The sequence below is a fragment of the Podarcis erhardii genome (genome assembly GCF_964252035.2).
Source record: "Podarcis erhardii genome assembly, chromosome: 9".
Classification (NCBI taxonomy): Eukaryota; Metazoa; Chordata; class Lepidosauria; order Squamata; family Lacertidae; genus Podarcis; species Podarcis erhardii.
The window spans coordinates 10757245-10777340 of NC_138512.1; the positions used below are offsets into that span (position 1 = coordinate 10757245).

At 42.2% G+C, this 20096-nt stretch overlaps 1 protein-coding gene across 1 annotated transcript; it reads left to right on the top strand.

Annotated features, from left to right (window-relative positions):
- The first annotated feature begins 903 nt into the window (after nt 1-903).
- Nucleotides 904-20095, top strand: PACRGL (parkin coregulated like). The gene is made up of 9 exons (XM_081876433.1): nt 904-1248; nt 4247-4314; nt 4450-4607; nt 5689-5756; nt 12900-12990; nt 15525-15659; nt 18124-18231; nt 18722-18802; nt 19335-20095. Exons 1-9 carry the CDS (start codon nt 941-943, stop codon nt 19389-19391), a joined length of 1074 nt encoding a protein of 357 aa, XP_081732559.1. The 5' UTR covers nt 904-940; the 3' UTR covers nt 19392-20095.
- Nucleotide 20096: the final 1 nt, after the last annotated feature.

Below are 20096 nucleotides of genomic sequence, written 5' to 3' on the forward strand. Positions count from 1 at the left end.
ACTTAAAGGGGAGCATTTGCAAGCGTTTGGCAGCATTTTTGAGTGAATTGGTAAAAGTCAGATTTTTGCTGAAATTGTGACCCCGGGGCTTGGGGGTTTTTTCAAAAAAACCTTTTCCCACCGGTTAAGTTGTTGAGGGCTGATTTCTTCTCCTGTGATAATAAGGCTTCTGTTTTGACTGCCAAAACTTTCAGGGGAGCATTAGCAAGTATTTGGCAGAAAAAGCGTCTGGCGGAAAAAGACTTTTTTGAAAAAATCCCTAAGACCCGGGGTCACAATTTCAGCAAAAATCTGACTTTTGCCAATTCACTCAAAAATGGTGCCAAACGCTTGCCAATGCTCCCCTGAAAGATTTGGCATTCGAAAGAGAAGGATGAGAACATATGTTTAAAGAAGATTGGAAAACGTTTATTGGATATATGGGAAATACAGCTGAAAACGCTGGCAGGATTAAGATAAGATTCAACAGTGTAAATAAGTTTTGATGGATGTAATAATGGAATATTGAATGGGATAGGTTTTGTAAAATATGCAGGGATTTATGATATGTAGAATGAACCATGGAAAGAGAAGAAAGGAAGTCATTGATATCTTAAGGATGTAAAATGAGTATTTTAAATTGTAAAGCAGAAAATTTAGTGTATTTGTGTGTGTGTGTGTGTGTGTATATATATATATACACACACACACACACACACTCACAGTGTGTGTAAATATATATGTGTGTGTGTATAAAAATATATATAATGGTAACAGGTGAGTTCCCCCCCCACTCCCGCAGCATAGATCCTGCCTCTGCCAGTCCCCCGTTTATGAGCATTGCGCATGCGCGCCCTCCTATGTCATCAATTGTCCTCCCCTATTATTTTGATTTTATTATTTTATTCAAGTTGGCAACAACAACAGCAGCTGTTATCACCCATGTCATCGCCTCCTGCCCATGCGCAGCTCTCTCACAGAAAGCAAAGAGTGTGTGCGGGTGCGACAGAATTCCGAGCATGCACAGAGCGCCCTCCGCCTTCTCCGCGAAGAAGTTTGGCCTCTCCGGGCGCCCGTAGTTGCCTTGGCAACGGCGACGGGCAGCTGCGGCCTGCGCGGATTTCCACGCCTTTCCGAGGAGCCGGCGAGCGAGCGAGCGAGAGAGGGAGGCGTCGTCGTCCCGGCGAGGGAGAGGCGCGCTCCTTCCTTCCCGCCCGTCCTTCTGCTTTCGCCCCCGGGCCGTAAGTCTCCCCCGCAGGTAGGTGGCTCGTCCCGCCCCGCCGCGTTAACGGGCGACGGAGTTTGGCTAGCGGGGTCCTGGAAGCAGGGCAGCCCGAGCATGCGCAGAGCGCCTTCTCCTCCTCCCCTCAGCGCTTCCCTGAGCATGTGCAGAGTGCTTTCCCCAGGGCAGCCCGAGCATGTGCAGAGCGCCTTCTCCTCCCCACCTCCTCAGTGGGGAAGGCGAGGTGGGGTGTCCCCCAGGCATGCGCAGAGCGCCTTCTCTTCCCCTCAGCACTTCCCTGAGCATGTGCAGAGTGCTTTCCCCAGGGCAGCCCGAGCATGTGCAGAGCGCCTTCTCCTCCCCACCCCCTCAGCGGGGAAGGCGAGGTGGGGTGCCCCCCAGGCATGCGCAGAGCGCCTTCTCCTCCTCCCCTCAGCGCTTCCCTGAGCATGTGCAGAGTGCTTTCCCCAGGGCAGCCCGAGCATGTGCAGAGCGCCTTCTCCTCCCCACCCCCTCAGCGGGGAAGGCGAGGTGGGGTGCCCCCCAGGCATGCGCAGAGCGCCTTCTCCTCCTCCCCTCAGCGCTTCCCTGAGCATGTGCAGAGTGCTTTCCCCAGGGCAGCCCGAGCATGTGCAGAGCGCCTTCTCCTCCCCACCCCCTCAGCGGGGAAGGCGAGGTGGGGTGCCCCCCAGGCATGCGCAGAGCGCCTTCTCCTCCTCCCCTCAGCGCTTCCCTGAGCATGTGCAGAGTGCTTTCCCCAGGGCAGCCCGAGCATGTGCAGAGCGCCTTCTCCTCCCCACCCCCTCAGCGGGGAAGGCGAGGTGGGGTGCCCCCCAGGCATGCGCAGAGCGCCTTCTCCTCCTCCCCTCAGCGCTTCCCTGAGCATGTGCAGAGTGCTTTCCCCAGGGCAGCCCGAGCATGTGCAGAGCGCCTTCTCCTCCCCACCCCCTCAGCGGGGAAGGCGAGGTGGGGTGCCCCCCAGGCATGCGCAGAGCGCCTTCTCCTCCTCCCCTCAGCGCTTCCCTGAGCATGTGCAGAGTGCTTTCCCCAGGGCAGCCCAAGCATGTGCAGAGCGCCTTCTCCTCCCCACCTCCTCAGTGGGGAAGGTGGGGTGTCCCCCAGGCATGCGCAGAGCGCCTTCTCTTCCCCTCAGCGCTTCCCTGAGCATGTGCAGAGTGCTTTCCCCAGGGCAGCCCGAGCATGTGCAGAGCGCCTTCTCCTCCCCACCCCCTCAGCGGGGAAGGCGAGGTGGGGTGCCCCCCAAGCATGCGCAGAGCGCCTTCTCCTCCTCCCCTCAGCGCTTCCCTGAGCATGTGCAGAGTGCTTTCCCCAGGGCAGCCCGAGCATGTGCAGAGCGCCTTCTCCTCCCCACCCCCTCAGCGGGGAAGGCGAGGTGGGGTGCCCCCCAGGCATGCGCAGAGCGCCTTCTCCTCCCCTCAGCGCTTCCCTGAGCATGTGCAGAGTGCTTTCCCCGCTGAAGAAGACGGGGCTGGGTTTAGCTCTTGCGTGACTTATGGGCACACAAGACTCCAGTGCAATAACTTAGTTGGTCTCTAAGGTGCTACTGGAAGGATTTTTTTTTTTATTTTTTTTTTATTTTGTTTCACCTATGGCAGACCAACACGGCTACCTACCTGTAAATGCAATTGAGTGTTTGGGGTGGGAGGAGGGAGGCTTGGTTAATTTCATTGTACACAGGTAGTACATTGAAAATAAAAGTATTATTATGATTATTAATTTATTTTCTTGGCGCTGAGCTCCGCTGGGAATCGGTAAGGTTTGTTACGCCCCTGAGAAGGTGCCCTGCTGAATGAGTAGCCTTGTCTACTGCAGCGTCAGGTTCCCTGCCAGGTGGCTCAGGGGAGCCCATACGCCAGGTGTGAGCCTTTTGTGTTACACCTGTAGGCTCCAGGTAGAAACGTTCCTCTTTTACCTGGCCTTTGGCCGATTCATATCCAATGCACCACATCCAATTGGTGGGGGTGGGTGGGTGGGGGGTCGTTTATTGGGTTGTTTTCGTTTGTATCTTTATATTTTTATTTTATCTTGTGAACTGCCCCGAGACCTGCGGCTATAGAGGGGTAAACAAAATTAATGAATAGTCATATTGATCCTCTCACCTTTGTGCGCCTCCAGCCACTGGTGTGGAAAAAAAACCTCCATGTTCAGGGCCCCCATCAGTAGCAGTTAGCTGTATCTTCTGTGAATTAGCTTCACCCTTTTAATAGGTCCGTTCATAATAACTAGGCCAATGATGATGAAGATGATGATGAATCAAATTTGTTCACCGCCCTATACCCGCAGGATGCTTCTAACGTCTGCAATTTCCCCAAATGCAGGAAACTCAGCTACACCACCGGTGGGAACACATATTGTGGCAATAAGGCTTACTGCTTGTCCGGAATCTCCTACCCATCAGTTTCATTTCGTGACTCTGAGTTAGTATTAGCAAGAGGCAGTAAACATCATTATTCCATGTAAATGTGATTAGGATTGTAGCTACGAAAGTTAGATATTGATTAATACTTTCGTGTGCTTCTATGTTACGGACTTTTGTGTTTTGAGATTGTAAACCGTCCTGTGATCCTTGGATGAAGGGTGGTATAGAAATGTTGATACAGGCAACCATCCATTTACATTCTATGGCATATTTGAATCACCATTGGAAAAGCCTGCACGCATCCTTTTCTGCCCTGCAACATTCTACCCTTTTTTGTGACTTTTTGGGTCACTTCCGGGTTTGGTGCAATGCATGTGTGCACCGTTGTGCAAATATTGAACAAATGTAAATGTGGGTTTGCCTTTAAATACTTTGTACCATAAAAGAGCTGCCTTAGATCCATTTACAGAAAATAATCCCCTTTTGGTTAACTGCAGGGATTTCTTCAAATGTCCATAGATCGACAGGACTCTTAAAAATGCAGATTTTCTTCTGTTTAATAGCCTTTCTATTTGAACAGTCCCTTAAGAAGTTGTGCTACCAGGATACAAATGCAAAGTGATGCCAACCAGTATCAATTTCTCTTTGTTCAGGTGTCTCTATAGAGTCTCCCAAGGAGGTATGCAGCAAACCAAGAAATGTGAAGGCACATGTTTGAAAAATGGAGCAAGTGGTATGTCTTTCCTATTCAGTGACAGCTGAACTGTGTTTTATTTACCTGCCTTATAATACAAATAATTTTTCATTAAGAATGTAAATCCCATCCCTACTTTCTTCTGTGGGGTCTTTTTTGTTTTTGGTGCCGCAGGAAGTAGTGGTAAAAGAATGTCTTCAGGTTCTCAAATGGCTGAGAAAACTGTGACACAGAAAAGAAAGCCAGTACCCACTTCATCGACTTGCCCAGATCCTGTAATTAAGCCGCAGCCCAGGCCCAGTGACAGACTTAATCCCAAAACAATTGATCCGGTAAGTACAGGCAGAACTTCTGGTGGCTACATAAAGATGTTAGCCCATTTCTTCAGCAAATTATGCAGGTGATTTTTTAAAAAATGTGGAGAAAAAGGGCGAATAAGGTGATAAGCACAATCTCTGCTGAACTGAGTTTAGGGTATCAAAATTTGGGGAGCAAATCTCTGCTGCTCCAGAATACTCCTTGCCATTCCCACCCTTTGATTTTTCATTCCGTCCCCACAACAGTCACTCAGCATTCAATGCCATCTGTCCACGATCATTCCTTCTTGGCTGACTTGCTTTTTGTAAGTGATTTTTAGAAGCAACTTTGCTGGCAGACACTTAAGTTTGGAAATTCAGTTGAGTGCCCATTCTTGCACCTCTGAATTCCAGGGTATGCAGCAAAATATAGCCTTGGTTTAGAACCCTGGTTTGGGATTCTCTGTATCTGCAGTCACAAGTTTTAGTGGATTTTGCCTTGTAAAGCCTTGGTACCGCTGGTGGTCATGATGGCATTTTGTATGAATGGTTGCCTTGAGTAAAACCGTACCTGCCTCAGGTGACAAAAGTGAGTACTAAATGGCAAGACTTCATAATGTCTATATTTCTAAGTTCTACAATTTAGTTGGAAAGTTCTGAAAATTGTTTTTTCACATAATAAAGTACATTCTCAGCAACAAAGAAGTGACAGTCATATAAGACTGTTCCTTATATGCATGCAGTAAATTAGGATATTCTTGTAAAAGTGAAGCATCTCTGCTTGTCATTATGGGTGGTTTTCCAGGCATTAGATACACATTGCATTGCCTGCATTTAGTCTTTATTTTTATTGTTCTGCATTCAGATTATTTAAATTTGCATTTTTGCACCTTCAAGCTGTTGTATATATGCTGTTTTTGAGATCAAATCAAAGCTAAGCATTCCAAGTCCTGTTGCTTTTAGCAGTAGACATTTAAGGACATTTAAACGAATTTTGAATTAATACGGGACTTGAAAAGCATTTTTTGACTGGGTAAATCTCCAGGTTTTAAAAATAAATACAACTGAACTTATCTGCCTCTTGGCTGACTAACTCACTTTCATCTTTTTATTCTAGTTTGGTGGTCAATCAAGAGCTCCTTCTGCCTTTGCTGCCATTTACTCTAAAGGGGGAATTCCTTGCAGGTAAGACTTGGGGGTCAGAAGTGCGTGAACATAAGGAACTAAGTTAAACAATAGGCTTTGTATCATTGGTCTACATTCTGTGAAGGCTTTTGGTTTGCTTATTGTAAGAACAAATGTTCAGAAGGCATTATCAGGTGCGTCACTCAAGATTGCAAATGGGACATCGTATATGAACGACACTAAGGTACAGTGGTCCCTCGCAAGACGAAAATAATACGTTCCGCGAGTCTCTTCGTCTTGCGGTTTTTTCGTCTTGCGAAGCATCCCTATTAGCGGCTTAGCGGCTATTAGCAGCTTAGAAAAAGGGGGGGGGGGAGCGAAAAGACTCGCAAGACGTTTTCGTCTTGCGAAGCAAGCCCATAGGGAAATTCGTCTTACGAAGCGCCTCGAAAAACGGAAAACCCTTTCGTCTAGCGGGTTTTTCGTCTTGCGAGGCATTCGTCTTGCGGGGCACCACTGTATTGCATGTCCCTCAGTTCATAACTGGTAGGAGGATATGTGAACATTTTTTATTCAAAAGCATGATATGCGAGGTGAATGTGCTACCAGTGATGTTTTATCTGGCTGCTGGACATGGACACCAACCCTTCATGCTGTTGCTATGAAATGATGAATATCCATGTGTGAACAGGCGCTAAAAGCCTTTACTGCAGGGGTGGCTCTTTAGATGCAACTTTCTTTAAAAAAAAATAATAATAATAATTAAAGTTTTCAAAGTTAATACATTATAGCAAAAAAAGAAGAAAAAACAAAAATGCAAAAATGCAAAAAGTAAAAACAATTTAAAAACAAGGAAAAACAAAGAAGCACGTATAAATTCCATTTGCTTATTTTCTTTTACCTTACTTTCCAGACCTCCTCATACCACCCTTTCTTATATTCCAATTCAAATTGTTTGTTCAGCAAATCCTCACCATTAGGTCTTTTACTTATTTCAAATCCTTATTTTCTATCTCTTAAGCATTACAGCTGAAAACCACTTAGTTACTATCCAACTCTAGCATTCCTTAATTTTACAGTATTTCTGCAAGTAGTCTTTAAACTTCTTCCAATCTTCTTCCGCCGACTCTTTTCCCTGGTCTCGGATTCTGACGGTCATTTCTGCCAATCCCATGCAATCAATCATCTTCACCTGCCATTCTTCCAGAGTGGGTAGATCTTGTGTCTTCCAATATTTTGCGATGAGTATTCTTGCTGCTGTTGTCGCGTACAAAAAGAAAGTTCTATCCTTCTTTGGCACCAATTGGCCGACCATGCCCAGGAGAAAGGCCTCTGGTTTCTTCAAGAAGGTATGCTTAAATACCTTTTTCATTTCATTATAAATCATTTCCCAAAAAGCCTTAATCCTTGGGCACGTCCACCAAAGGTGAAAGAATGTACCTTCATTCTCTTTACATTTCCAACATTTATTGTCCGGCAAATGATAGATTTTTGCAAGCTTGACTGGGGTCATGTACCACCTGTAAATCATTTTCATAATATTCTCTCTTAAGGCATTACATGCCGTAAATTTCAGACCGGTGGTCCATAACTGTTCCCAGTCAGCAAACATAATATTGTGTCCAACATCCTGTGCCCATTTAATCATTACAGATTTCACCGTTTCATCCTGAGTATTCCATTTCAGCAGCAAGTTATACATCTTTGACAACATCTTAGTTTTAGGTTCTAACAATTCTGTTTCTAATTTCGATTTTTCCACCTGGAATCCAATTTTTTTGTCCAATTTGTAAGCCTCCATTATCTGACAATAATGAAGCCAGTCTCGCACTTTGTTTTTTAATTTCTCAAAGCTCTGCAGTTTCAATTTGTCTCCCTCTTGTTCCAAAATTTCCCAATATTTTGGCCATTTGGACTCCATATTGAGTCTTTTAAGAGCTTTCGCTTCCATTGGTGACAACCACCTTGGAGTTATGTTTTCCAATAAATCTTTGTATCTTATCCAAACATTAAACAGTGCTTTCCTGACAATATGGTTTTTAAATGCTTTATGTACTTTGACCTTGTCGTACCACAAATATGCATGCCACCCAAATACATTATTAAATCCTTCTAAGTCCAAAATGTCTGTATTTTCAAGAAGCAGCCATTCTTTCAACCAGCAAAATGCTGCTGATTCATAATAAAGTTTAAGGTCTGGCAGGGCAAATCCCCCTCTTTCTTTAGCATCAGTTAAAATCTTAAATTTTATTCTGGGCTTCTTGCCCTGCCAGACAAATCTAGAAATATCTTTCTGCCACTTCTTGAAACAGTCCATCTTGTCCACAATGTGCAATGTTTGAAACAAAAACAACATTCTAGGCAATACATTCATCTTTATAACTGCAATTCGGCCCAACAAGGAAAGCTTCAAATTTGACCATATTTCTAAATCTTTTTTCACTTCTGTCCAACATTTTTCATAATTATCTTTAAATAAGTTCACATTTTTTGCTGTCATATTAATCCCCAGGTATTTCACTTTCTTAACCACAGTCAAACCAGTCTCATTCTGAAACCTTTCTTTTTCAGTTAATGTTAAATTTTTCTCTAAAACTTTAGTTTTTAACTTGTTCAGTTTAAATCCTGCCACTTGACCAAATTCTTGAATTAAGTCTAAAACCCTTTTGGTACTAGATTCTGGCTCCTGTAATGTCAAAATTAGGTCATCTGCAAAAGCTCTCAATTTATACTGTTTAGCTCCGACCTGTATGCCTTTAACCAGCTGGTCTCTTCTAATCATATTCAGCAGGACCTCCAGGACCGATATAAAAAGCAATGGTGAAATTGGGCATCCCTGTCGTGTCCCTTTTTCTATCTTAAATTCTTCCGTAACCACATTATTTACAATCAATTTAGCTTTCTGTTCAGAATATATTGCACCTATACCATTTTCAAAACCTTGCCCTACCCCCATCCCCTGTAGATTCTTTTTCATAAAGTTCCAAGAAATATTGTCAAAGGCTTTCTCCGCGTCCACAAATATCAGAACTGCTTTAGTGTTTATATTTACTTCTAATTTTTCCAGAATATCAATTATATTCCTCAAATTGTCAGACAAATGCCTTCCTGGGAGAAAGCCCACTTGGTCTTTGTGAATCTCTTCCATGAATACTTTTTTCAACCTTTTAGCCAAAATGTCAGCAAAAATTTTGTAATCCACATTTAATAACGATATAGGACGATAGTTCTTAAATTGAGTCTTTTCAGTCTCTGTTTTCGGTATAAGTGTGATGAATGACTCTTTCTGCGACTCTGGTGCCCTTTTCCCTTCCAAAATTTCATTGCAGACTTCCTTCAGAGGTTGCAATAAACACTCCTTCAAAGATTTGTAATACCTGGCGGTCAGCCCATCCGGTCCTGGAGACTTGCCCAATTGCATGTTTTGAATGGCACCTTCTACTTCCTGTTCTGATATTTTATAGTTCAACATCAGTTTACTTTCTTGAGAGATTTTTTGTAATCCATTTGTCTTTAAAAATCGTTCTATGTCCATTTCTTTCTGTGGCCCTTGTGAGTATAGTTGTTTAAAATACTTCTGGAAACAATTTCTAATCTCATTTGGGTTATGTATGTTTTTTCCTTCCACTTCTAGATTTGTAATAGTATTTAATTTTTGTCTTTTTCTCATTTGGCAAGCCAAAAGTTTCCCACACTTATTCGCTGATTCAAATGTCTTTTGTCTCATTTGTTTAATCTTCCATTCTATTTCTTGACTTATCAATTCCATATATTGTGTTTGGTATAATTTTATTTCTCTCAGGATCTCTTGTGACTTTGGTTTTACTCTCAATTTCTTTTCCCCTTCTTTTATCTTCTCTAGGATTTTGTCTTTTTTCTCATTTTGTCTTTTCTTCTTTATTGCGTTCTGTTGTATCAGGAACCCTCTCATAACAGCTTTACTTGCGTCCCAGATTATTCTTTTTTCAACATCAGTGTTCATATTTATTTCAAAATAGTCTCTCAAGGTTTTTGGGGCCTTTTTGTAGACTTCTTCATCTCTAAATAAGGTGTCATTCATCCTCCATCTGAAGGAACCAGTTGCTATTTGTTTCATTTCCATCCTTACGGCGTTATGGTCGGAGCAAGTTTTGGGGCAGATTTCCACTTTCTTTATCTTTGGTGCCATTCCTCTAGTTATCCATATTTGGTCAATTCTAGTCCATGTCATTTTGGCTTCAGAAAAGAAGGTTCCCTCTCTTCCCAAAGGATTCCTTACTCTCCAAATATCCACCAGGTCCATATTGTCAGTCATTTCGAAAAAAGTTTTAGGTAGTCTACCATCTTTGGTGACTACCTGTCTTTGTGCCTTGTCCATGTTTGTAGATACAACTCTGTTCATATCCCCCATTAAGATTAAATTGTAATCCAAATGTTCCAGTAAAATCTCATGCAACTTCTTAAAAAATTCAGATTTCCCCTCATTCAGAGCATAAATTCCAACTACCAGAAATTTCTCTCCTTGATGTTGGATTTCGACTGCCAAATATCTTCCTTGTTCGTCTTTAAAGATTAATTTCAGTGAAAGTCTCTCCTTTGCATATATCACCACACCTCTTTTTTTAACTTTGTCAGATGAGATAAATTCTTGACCCAATCTTTTATTAATAAGTATTTTCCTATGTAACCTCGTTACATGTGTTTCTTGTAGACAGATCAGATCCAATTGCTCTTTTTTTAATATATAACACCTTTTCTCTTCCGAGGGGAGTTCAGTCCATTACAATTCCAGCTTAGAAGTTGCAGAGCCATGGTGGGGTTACTTCTCTTTACCTCCAACTGCTCCGAGTTGCTGTTCTTGTTCTGTCAGTGCTGTCTCTTTCTCTGGTTCAAGTAGTCCAAATGATAAGTTTGCTAAATTTAATATTCCTCTGTCCAGTGGTTTCGGGTCTTCTCCAGATTCCGCTCCTTTCTGCAGGTCTTCTCCATGGTCCCCCAGAAATTTATCTTTGTCGTGCACTGTTCTTATTCTTATCTTCCTTTCTTTATATTTAAAAGATAGGCCTTGGGGAAATTCCCACCTGAAGAGTATTCTATTTCTTCTCAGTAGGGCAACTAGATTCTGTAGTTGGTCCTTATGTCCAAAATGTATTTTGGGATGTCCTTATAGATCTCCACGAATGAGTCTTCAATTTCCAAAGTTCTTTGGTAGTGCAGATTCAAAATTTTGTCCCTTTCCTCTTTTGTTTGAAGGGTAATCAGACAGTCTCTGACCTTGTTCTTTCTCTGTTTTTTCCCAATTCTAAATGCACTCACTATCTTAAATTCTTCCTTCCCCAAGTCCTGTTGCCAGAAGTCTGTAAATTCTTTTGTGAGAAAGTCAGCCAAATTGTCCTTCTCAATTTCGGGTATTGCTCTGATTCTCAAATTCCTCTCCTTATCATGTAATTCAATCATGGACAGTGTCAAGTCATGGTCTTCCAGCTTCTTATATACTGGTAGTATCTTCTCCTGGGCGGGCATAGCAGTTTCCTTGGCTTCGTCGGCTACTTTCCGGGTTGTAACCGATTCCTTTATTAATTTTTCAATAGACTGTGTATTAAAACTGACCTTTCCCCCCAGGTCATTAATGCTTATAGTGTTCACATCTATTTTTGCTGAAGCCTCAGCAACCTGTTTATTTGTCTCGGCCACTTGTTTATTTGTTTCTGCTACTTGTCTTGCTAAATTTTCCAAAGACTCATTAATTTTACCAAGTGCCTGGCTCAAAACATCTTCAGTTGACATAACTCTTAATTTAGTTTGCAAAGTAGCAGTTCCTTGTGTACCAGCAGTTCCAGATGTTGAGGCCCTCCTCTGAGCTGAAGTATCTCAAAATTGCCTGCCTGATCTAGTGCCAGTAGTTTTTTCCTGTGCCGACTCTAATTTTCCTTTATCATCTGCCATGCCACTCTCATGAGAATCCAAGGTCAGTCCCACGCCTAGAAGATTTGTTTTGGAAAGGAAATTTCCAATTGCTTAAATGTTGTTGCAGCAATATCAGTGTTCCTCTAGGGGGACCAATTCAGTGTAAAAGTCTTTAACAAGTAAAGTCCTTGTAAGTTCTAAAGTCACTTAAAAGCCACAGTTTCAATGTCCCCAAGCAGTTACTTTAACAGTTGCATTAAAAGTTGTTACTTTAAAATGTTACTCTCAGAGAGGAGAAGACCAGAAACACTGTATCTCTTTTGCAGAGTTGTTTCAAAAGTTCTTAACTTCCGGCTCTAGTTTGAGACAGGTTTCCCACTGATCTGCTTCCTTGCCTAAAGGCAGTCTGTTCCCAGGTATAAAGGCAGCAGATAAAATTTCCTTTCCCTCCTTTCATGCAGGTAGAAAATGTTTAAATCTTCCCCCTCCACTCCTGCAATTTAGAGGGGGAACTGCTTTTCTTTATTGGTGTTGGGTTTAGATCTTCACAAAAAGTCTTTAAAGGTTTCTGCTTTTTAATCTCTTTGCTTTACTCAGTCTACAAGAGGGGTGGGGCAGACTTCCTGTTTATATCCTCCCCTTTCGGTGTCGAATTTATTCAATTTTTCTCAAATAGTTCAGATTAAACCTACTCACGGGTAGTTGTTTTGTAATCCAATTGTCAGGAAGAAGTCAGAGCTCTCCGCAAACGGCTGTGCGGCTTCACTCCACGAGAATAGCAGTCGGCTCTCAGCACCACGCCGCTCACCCCGTCCCGTTCCGAAGCCTTTAAAAAGGCTTTTTCGCAGTTCAGGGGGGGGGGGCAAATGGTGCCTGCTGAGTCCCACGCTCACAGGCTTCACCCGCCTGTGATTTTTGAGGGTCCCCACTTTGCCGCAGCGGCAGGACCCGAACTCGTGAAGCTGATCCCTCCGGAGCTCAGAGGGAATCCACCATTACGCGTTGGCGCTAACCCGGAAGTCCTTTAGATGCAATTTTCATGACCCCTGACCTTTGGCCATGCTGTCTGAGTATGACTAATGTTGGATATCATCCATAATTGTATTAAAATAATCTCTCTTTTTTGCTTAGACAGTTTTACATTTTTAATAAGAGTCTGTTCCAAATGGGTGGTGCACCATGCTTGCAAGTATCATACAAAATATACCTAAACTCACACAGGCTTAGTTGTTTTGGAACAGTGTTTTAGGATCTTCTGCATGAAGTAGGATCAGTACAACCATGCCTTATTGTTGATTCTTAACTTTTCTGTTTCAGGTTAGTTCATGGCTCTGTAAAACACAAATTACAGTGGGATTGTCGCCCTGAAACGCTTCAGTTTGATCCTCTTCTTATAACTTTGGCAGAGGTGAACGTTTTTCTCTATTTCTTTAGAATCAAGCTGAAACTACCCTTTTATGTTGCATGTTTAGATAATTTGTTGTTTTTAAATATGCTGGTCATCCATAAACCAAATACTCCGGCTGAATTCATTCAAATTGCAATGAAAAGTTGGAAGTAGATTAAAGCAAAGTACCAGACTGTTAACTCTCCTCTTTAATAGATTAAAAAGTTGGGGATATTGTGTAAGTAATCTTTTGAAGAAAAGCAAATACTGTGTGCCTCTGGGGTGAAGTCAAACCGCTGCATTAGCAGCCCTGAAGTGACCTCCCTGGCACACAGGGCTGGTCAGTCTATATGGAGGTCCTGGGCTGCCCAGACGACACGACCCTGCTCTTGGCTATACATAATCCAGAAATATAGCAAGCTGGTAGTATTCCGGTCCACTGAGCCACCTGTCCCTCTTCCTCATCATAACTCTGCATGGTCTCTGTTGATTGCCCACAAACTGTTGTTCTATGAGAAAGGAGGTTAGGGTAGAAAAAGCTACCTGCATTAACATTGGCCACAAACCCTGGCCTATGTGCCTATCCTTTATATATATATATGTAAAAATTAAACATGTCCCTGTGTGGTGATACGTTTTAACAGTTTTGTATAAATACTTCATTGTCACACATGGATAATTGGTGAGCCATATATTAAATGTTTTGTTTATTTATATAAAAGCATTTATAAAAACACTCAATAAATTATTATTATTAATTAATTAATTAAGAAACTTGTTAAGGTTTAATGTTTTACTACTGGAAGCTGCCCAGAGTGGCTGGGGCAAGCCAGTCAGATGGGCAGGGTACAAATAATAGGTAAAGGGACCCATGACCATTAGGTCCAGTTGCGAAAGGCTCTGGGATTGTGGCGCTCATCTCGCTTTACTGGCCGAGAGAGCTGGTGTACAGCTTCTGGGTGATGTGGCCAGCATGACGAAGCCCCTTCTGGTGAACCAGAGCAGTGCATGGAAACGCCATTTACCTTCCACCTATTTATCTACTTGTACTTTGACGTGCTTTCAAACTGCTAGGTGGGCAGGAGCAGGGACCGAGCAACGGGAGCTCACCCCGTCACGGGGATTCGAACTGCCAACCTTCTGATCGGCAAGTCCTAGGCTCTGTGGTTTAACCCACAGCGCCACCTGCATCCCAGTACAAATAATAAATTACTATTATTATCAATATTTTTTTAATCTCTAAGCAGCTCACTTGCTGTTTTGAAATAGTTTTTTCAGTATAGCTGCTGCTGAATTTAGTTTACTATTAGCTGTTCCAGTAAGTTAAAATAGTGTTCTGTGCTTCACAGTTGTATAGCCAAGAGCAGGAAAAAAAAAATGTTTGCTAGAGGCTTTGCTTTCTACACAGGTGCATTTTGCATATCTTCCAAAAAGAGAAATACTCCATCTTCGCTTCTCAGTATTGGATATGCATAGTGATCACAATTTTTTCCTGTGAGCTTTGCTCAGCCCTATTTCTGAGTTGTATATATTAGCTTGATTAGTGTGGTTCATTCAGGACTGCATTTGGGTGTGCAGTGCTGTATATCCTTTCGAATATCTACATCTGACCTCAGTTCTGTCTGACAAGAAAGGCTTTTTTTAGTGTGCTACTGAATTCACTTCCTAGAAAAAACAGCCTGGAAGTCAATTACCAAAGATAGGAGTTTGCTCTTGGTGTCTGCTTTGTTCAGTAACCCATCCAAATTACATAATTGGCATGTTTCGTTTATCTTCTGCATCTGCTAAGAGTGTGCAGATATGTAATTATAAGCAATAATTGAATCACATCAAACATACATTTTGAGCCGCAACAGGGTGTCAAATTGAATATTACATTTTTAAAGGCTTTCCAAATCTCTCTCTCTGATATGTGAAGACAGAGAGAACACTTCTGAACATCCCTAACAAATAATCTGGTGTGCCATGATTTCTGAGCCTGCAGTGGCTCATTCAATCCTGGAATCTGATTGTTCCTGAGCTTCAGCTACAGGAACTGTTGAGTCACTGGGGGCATTTCTCCAGTGAGACCTTTATAAACTGTGGGGCAGAAGCCTTTTTCAGGACTTGGGAGTGGAGGGGGCTACTAGCAGTCAGTTGTGCCCTTAACTCCCCATGTCTAGGAGTGTCTAAATAGGGTTCTGTCAAGGAGTTAGGTTGTCTAGTGGCAGCTAAGGTTGAGTTGTTTTGTTGGAGTTCTACAGGATACTGTTCTACCTGTTACAGCACAAGCAGAAGGCCTAGAAATAATTTGGATTGTGTACTGTTCCTGAATAAATGTAGAAATAAATGAATAAACAAAATGAAAGTAAGAAAATACTGTACACATGTTGAAAAATAATAAGATTTGCTTAATGACGTTATGTTCGATGGAGCCACAAGGTGGCACAAGTGTGTTTTGAATGTGTGTAGTGAAAAGAGTGTAATATACTTTTTTTTGAGGTATTTGTATTTTTATCAGCAGAGATGGTGGGCAGGTAGAGCTTACTATGATGTTGTTTTTATTTCTGTGGCAGGGATTAAGAGAAACAAGGCATCCATACACATTTGTATCCAAGGAGGGCTTTAAAGAATTGCTCTTGGTGGCAGGTGCAGCTCAGAAAGCCATTCCGTTGTTGCCACGGCTAGTTCCGGTATTGAAAGCTGCTCTGGTATGTCTCTCCCATTTGTGAACTCGTATACACAACATATTGTAAAGTTTCAGGGATCAATGAATTTTAGATGGCCTTGGTGGACCAAATATTTGCAAACCCCAGGACATCTCCTTACCCAGAGAGCAGCGTCTTTGTCCCTGGCCTCGTGTGGCATTTGGAAACACAGCACAGGTTTGATGACAAACCAGGGTACTCCTTCTGTGTCCAGCACAAAGCCAGAGAGGGGCAGTGACATGCTGTGGGCAGCCTCTCCCCCTTTTAGATGGCTGGAGCTCCGGGCTCCAGAAAGGCGCAGAGTCAATACAGTCATACCTCTTCTTGCAAACGCTTCATGTTGTGTTTCTGCGGGTTAAGAACACGGCAGACCTGGAAGTGTTTAGTTCCGGGTTTTGCCGCATGCGCAGAAGCGTTCTATTGCGCTTCACACATGTGCAGAAGCACCGCTCTGGTTACGGACTTGTCGGGGTGTAAATGGCACCCCGAAACGAATCGTGCCTGCAACCAGAGGTACCACTGTTTTTCTTCTACCCAGATATATGGATTGATTGGTTAGATAGATTTATAATTTCCTTTTTGAAAACAATTGTCACATGGTAGCTTGCAATATGTATAAAGTACAATTCAAAACTAGTGGCTGGAGTTCAAAACCTGACAGATGCAGTTAAAAGCCCCCAGTGTGGCTCTGCTGTCCCTTCCTGCAAGGGCCACAGCGATGGGTGTGCTCCTTTCATCTCCATGCTTGCCCCAGTGGTTGGAACTCCAGCAGACGCAGGGGCACACTGTTTGGGGCTGGAGGAGCGGCAGGGAACATCGTTCCCCCTTTGCAATTCCAGTGATATAAGAGAGCCTCCGACTCACCAGTCTTCGCAAGGCATGGAGGAACCCTTGCAAGCAAGGTTGTTGAGCCATGTATGGTTTTAACCACTCTCAGTTTAATCGACATTGGCTAGAATCCTCGGAACGTGTGCACAAAACGTTGACTTAAAGGTATATGGAAGATAAAATGATCCCCACAGATGGCTCAGTTGATCTGGGTTTTAATCTTGCTCTAGAGATTTTCAGCAATTTATACTGCTCACACTATATTATATCTGGCTTGCAACTGCTATTAGCGTAGAATCGTGTTCAACTAAGGTTTATTCAGAGTAATCCCATTGAAATTGATACACATGAACATGTTAGAATCATTAATTTCAACAGGTTTACTTTAAGTAAAGTAAAGAAGTGGATGCCAAGGGCTGCACATAAACAAAATGCAGAGATTCCCGCTCAGAAGCTACTACTACTACTACTAATAATAATAATAATAATAAATGAATTGAAAGAGGATTGAATTTGAAAGTGCAATCCAAGAGCACTCAGAAATAATCTCATCCCATCATGCCACAGCAGTATTAAAATCTCACCACATATTTTTGTTCTTTTTCCTCCTGCCTACATTGTGAGCACCGTAAACCATGGTTGCTCCCACCTCCTGATAACATTGCTCACCTGTGCAGTAACAGGCTGCATAACCCTAATTTGTCCCACCTCCTGGATCATGTAGACTGGATCCAGTAGGTGGGGTGAAAGAGGGTTGTGCAGCTTGTCAGTAAATGCATTGGGGAAGTCTCTTTGTAGTAGTTGTGGCTAATTAATCTTCTGTGTGGTGGAATACCTGTTTATGGTAGCTTGTGATCATTTGTTATCAAAACTGAGGAAGCATTACTTGTGATCCTAGCCCTCTTTAGACGCTCATGTTGAACATGTAAGGGCCAAAAGTGTGTAGTGGGCTCGTCCGGCCCCCAACATCCCCATGAGTGCGATCCGCTCCACCCTGACAATCCCACATTGCATAGAAATGACCAAAGGGACTTTCTATGCATGATTGGCTTAGAAGTCTCCCCACAATCAGTCAAAAAACTGGCCTTACCAAGTACTCTTGAGATGCAGAATCCAGTTTTAGTTGTGGACAAAAGACCCTTTAAAACAATTAGCACTTGATGATGTTGCCTAACTCCACTTAATCTACATTCTAGTAATTAATTTAATAATATTACAGCAACTGCCTAATTGCAAGGGGTTATCGATCAGTGCTTCTAATGGGATTTGTTCAAAGTGTTTGAAGACTTTAAATACTGCAGTTTTACTGTCAGCGTTTCTGCAGACAAAGCAAATAGTTTTATGCTTAGATCTTGGCTGCAAACCTAAACAGGGTATTGAGGAGAGTCCAGTTGAACACAGTGAGACTTACTTCTAAGTAATCATACATAGGATTCTGTTGTGATGAATATTTAAAAGTGTTTATCTGAAGCTGGTGAATACATATGGGTTGCATTAAAACAGTGTTGCATATTTCAGAGTAAAAAACCAGATAAATATTTTTTCAATCTTGCCATGTTGGAGCATAAAAACAATCAAATTTGGTGCATGCTGTGGGCGAATCATTTGTCTGGTCAATTGGTTTTCCCCTTTATTAAAGGCCCATTCAGATGGCGAGGTATTTGAAAGGGGACTGAACGCTTTGATACAACTGAGTGCTGTTGTTGGCCCTGCGCTTAATGATCATCTGAAACATCTACTTTCAAGTGTGAGTACATTATTTGGCAGTGGGTTTCTTGTATCCTGAGAAGCATTTTGTTTCAGTTTGTGGCACATCATAATCTAGATTCCATGAGCTAATATATTAATAGCATGTTGGCATTTTCACATTTCTGAACACTGCTTGTGGCATGCCTATTGAAGATGGTCCTTCAGCCATATTTTGCAGCATGGAAGGTGCTTGATAGCCCCCGTCCCAGTTTTCCAATTCCATGCAAGCAGCAAAATAAAGTTTATCAAGCTGCTCCTGTTAGGACTTGCATTCAGTTTCTTGAGTCACAAGTTGTGGAAGCCTGAACATGTAAAGATGCTACGGTCCCTCCGAATCTGTGAAATTAAGACTGCCTCTTATCAGTCATTGTTACCAGGATGCATTATTCACAATCTGGTTGATGCTTCTGCTTGTAATGGGCATAAAGGAGGATGTTGCAGCTACGTTCAACAAATAAACCCACTATTGTATTTTACTTTTGCCACAGCTTTCAAAGAGACAGATGAGCAAAAAGTACAAAGAGCAAACTACAGATGCCTTACAGAAGCTGGAGCAGTATGGTGGGAAGGTAAGCTCAATTGATTGGTCCGCTCCTGTGACATACCTAGGTTAGAATTTGTTTCTCCTGTTGTCTTCGCTATCTCATAGCGTTAGGTTAAATCCATCACATGCAGCCAAGTTGTCATACTCTGATGATGCACAATCAAGTTACAATTCCACTTTGCAATTCTCCATAGTTTGGAGAGCAACACAAAAATAGCAATACAAAAATTCCATGTGTATTGATGGTTCTGCATTAATAATAACAAAGCAGCCAAAAGCAGAGGCAGCCAATATGGTTGTCTAGGTGCTGTGGACTCCAATTGCCATAAGCCCCAACCAGCATGGTCAACAGCCACTGATGGTAGCTGTTGTATCCCAGAACCTCTAGAAGGTGGCATATTGTCTACCCCTGGTCTAAAATACCAGTTGACGAAGGAAAGATAATCATAGTTTGCATTCTACATGTTTGTAGTTCTGAACCTGTTTTGATTTCAGATACAGTTTATTTCAGCATAGACCTAGTACCTACCTTATTAAATTCTCATTTTTATCAACAGGAAAGTTTGACGGTTATAAAAGCTAAAATTCCAACTTACTGTTCAATTTCCTCCTAAAGAGAGGTGTGACGAAGAGCCTCCTCGGAACTATTTGGTATTACTTATCTTCCCCATACTAAACTGTTGTGGAATGTCTTAGGGAAACGGGGATCAATATTTAAAAATGAGGACAAATGTTAAGAGCGAATATGCTCAAGACGTGTAAATTATGGAAAACACCAGAAATGATACTTGTTCCAGTACTTCCGCCAGGAATTGCAAATCAATTTGTCTGGTTTATTACAGTCAATAATAGGGATTACCCAGTTTTGTAAACTATAACCATAACAGTAACATTAATACTTACTTGCTGTGTTTACATGTTTGGGTGTAGTTAGGTATGTTTAGCTACTGCAGTGAGTTAGAAATGAAGGCACAATCCAACCATAAGTTAATCACTATTAAAAGTTATGCAGACTTCAGTGGGAAGTTAAAATTAATAGGATTTGAAGGTGTTTGACTTTGCCTGGATTGTGCTATGATTAATTTATTTTGACCAAGAACTAACTCACTACTGTGTCCATAGAGAAAATTATTTTTATACTGTCTAGGGAAAAGCCTTCTTTTCCAAAAGGTTCTGGATAGGAAAATACATAAAATGTGTTTCACTGAACTGAGTCCTCTTTTAGTGCAAATTGTTCTGCTTTGAAAACATAGAAATTCCAAGTATTAAAAGACAACTAAAATATGCTTCAAGTATTAAAACTTATATATTAATGAAAG

Excerpts from the sequence above, each read along its gene's own strand:
- PACRGL (XM_081876433.1), top strand. The coding sequence starts at position 941 with ATGCGCAGCTCTCTCACAGAAAGCAAAGAGTGTGTGCGGGTGCGACAG. Across the intron at positions 5,757-12,899 it reads AAAGGGGGAATTCCTTGCAG|GTTAGTTCATGGCTCTGTAA; the intron begins GTAAGACTTGGG and ends TTTCTGTTTCAG. Across the intron at positions 12,991-15,524 it reads TTCTTATAACTTTGGCAGAG|GGATTAAGAGAAACAAGGCA; the intron begins GTGAACGTTTTT and ends TTTCTGTGGCAG.